Source organism: Aplysia californica, unplaced genomic scaffold (genome assembly GCF_000002075.1).
Source record: "Aplysia californica isolate F4 #8 unplaced genomic scaffold, AplCal3.0 scaffold00023, whole genome shotgun sequence".
Lineage (NCBI taxonomy): Eukaryota > Metazoa > Mollusca > Gastropoda > Aplysiida > Aplysiidae > Aplysia > Aplysia californica.
The window spans coordinates 1,537,447-1,539,545 of record NW_004797293.1 but is presented as its reverse complement, the minus strand read 5'-3'; the positions used below and the strand labels follow the sequence as shown (position 1 = coordinate 1,539,545).

The 2,099-nt window shown below is 40.7% G+C and overlaps 1 protein-coding gene across 1 annotated transcript in view; it reads left to right on the top strand.

The window, feature by feature from the left end:
- Positions 1–2,099, top strand: part of LOC101846627 (sodium/glucose cotransporter 4) — a 24,688-nt gene that overhangs the window by 17,377 nt on the left and 5,212 nt on the right. Inside the window, exons 7-8 of the mRNA XM_005090930.2 lie at positions 145–405; positions 1,865–2,031. Coding sequence (XP_005090987.2) covers positions 145–405; positions 1,865–2,031 — 428 coding nt within the window. The remainder of the gene's footprint in view (positions 1–144; positions 406–1,864; positions 2,032–2,099) is intronic.

Below are 2,099 nucleotides of genomic sequence, written 5' to 3'. Positions count from 1 at the left end.
AGATTATTATCACTATTATTATTATTATTATTGTTGTTCCGATTATTTTTATTATTACCATTATTATTATTATTACAATTAGCATTATTATTAGTATTATTAGTAGTATTAGCATTATTATTATCATTGGTACTATTCACTTAGAAACTGTTGGATGTGCTGACCCGGACATATGCATGGAGGTGTGTGGCAGTAGCACGGGCTGCTCTAACATCGCCTACCCGACCCTGGTGCTGAATCTACTGCCCGCCGGCGCCCGAGGGATGATGATAGCGGTCATGTTGGCGGCTCTCATGTCCTCCCTCACCTCTATCTTCAACAGCAGCAGCACCATCTTCGCCATGGACATGTGGACTCACATCCGAAAGAAGGCCTCCGAGTTCGAGATCTTGGTTGTTGGCAGGTGTGTGAGCAGATAATTTGAATCATGAGTTGTTATAGTTTTAGTTTTGATAAGGTTTTACGGCGCTCGTAACTGCATCAGGTAATATGAGCGCCAAGGAGTGGATGTCAACAGAGAAGTCCAAATGAGGAATCGGGCTTACTCTGCTCACCTCTTTAGCCTCGACAGCACAAAGTTTGCTTCGACTAAGACACTCCGGAAAAAGCAGTTCATAAGAGAGTGACAAACTTGCAAATGAAGTAGAGTGAAAATGACTATTGTAAGGATGAGGAAAGAAAAAGCAGCTGCAGCAGTTCCCCCTATGTTGTCTCGGGTTTTAAAACCATAATGAATACATATGTGAGGCAGAGTGGTGGAATCAGGCTCTCGTCAATTTTTGGGCATACAGAGTTATTGATATCATCTTAAAGCTTGTTCACTTGTCTTTATTTGGATGAATAAAATATCCATATATCTTGAATACAAGTTGAGATATTGGCAAATGAAGGAGGTGTGGGGTCACCTGTTTTAAGAGGTAAAATTAGTGAGAAAATGGTTGCCAAAGATTAGTTATTTCCTTAGCTTAAGAGTCCGTGGTAACTGAAAATTTACATTTTTTTGTGCCTTTAATCCACTTTTTTTCAGAAAAATCCACACAAATATGTGTTCTTTAATGGACATGAAAGGTGTTAAGCCAAAAAAGAAAAATTTGATAAAAATTCACAAACCTGCGGAAAGTTTCTTCACTTTGATTATTTTGACGAGAGCCTGATTCCACCACGCTGCCTCACATAATATAGTTTAAAGTGAGTACCTGTGCTGCTGACAGTCGAAAGCTGCACAGACCATACTATTTTGGCAAGGAAGTCAGTCACCAGGCAGAGAATGCTCCACTGTTTCAGGCTTTTCCTCTTTACAGCTACTCATATAATAATGAAGTACGTGAGTAGATGTGTTTCACGAGTTTCAACACCCAACAGACAGAGTACACCGAAGCAGTTAATAGCTTTGCTGTTCCACACAGAACACTGGAATTTGATCCCTGTGTGAGGAGATAATTTATTTTTGTGATGATTCGAGTCTCCCCGTCCGTCTGTTATGACGCTGTATCCCTTTCGACCTTGGTTATCTCTGACAGGCATCATCGAAGCAGTAAACTTTATAAATAATGTAAATTATATCGGTGGGAGTGTAGCATCTGTACAAGTGCAAACTATATATCTTAATATCACAGGCCTGCCTCTAAAATAATGTATAATATCGTTGGTAGAGTCAAACACCTACACTAAGAAGAAGAACAACCCAATAACAGCAACAAAACAGACGCTGGTGTTGATAGATTTGATAAAGATGAATGAAAAGGTAAATTAAATGGGGGGGGGGGGGAGATATAGGCCCTAGACTAAGAAAACACTTTCAAAATATATTCTGATGTTATATAACAGGTTTTCGGTCTCGTTTCGCTTCTATTGTTCCCCAGAGTGTTCGTGATTGTCCTGGTTGTCATCAGCCTACTCTGGATCCCCGTCATCAAGGCCAGTCAGGGGAGTCAACTCTTTGTCTACATTCAGGAAATTTCCAGCTTTCTGCAGCCTCCTCTTTGTGCTGTGTTTGTGCTGGGACTTTTCTGGCATCGGCTGAATGAAAAGGCAGGTGGCACACACACACAAACACACACACATACACACACACACACACACACACACACACACACACA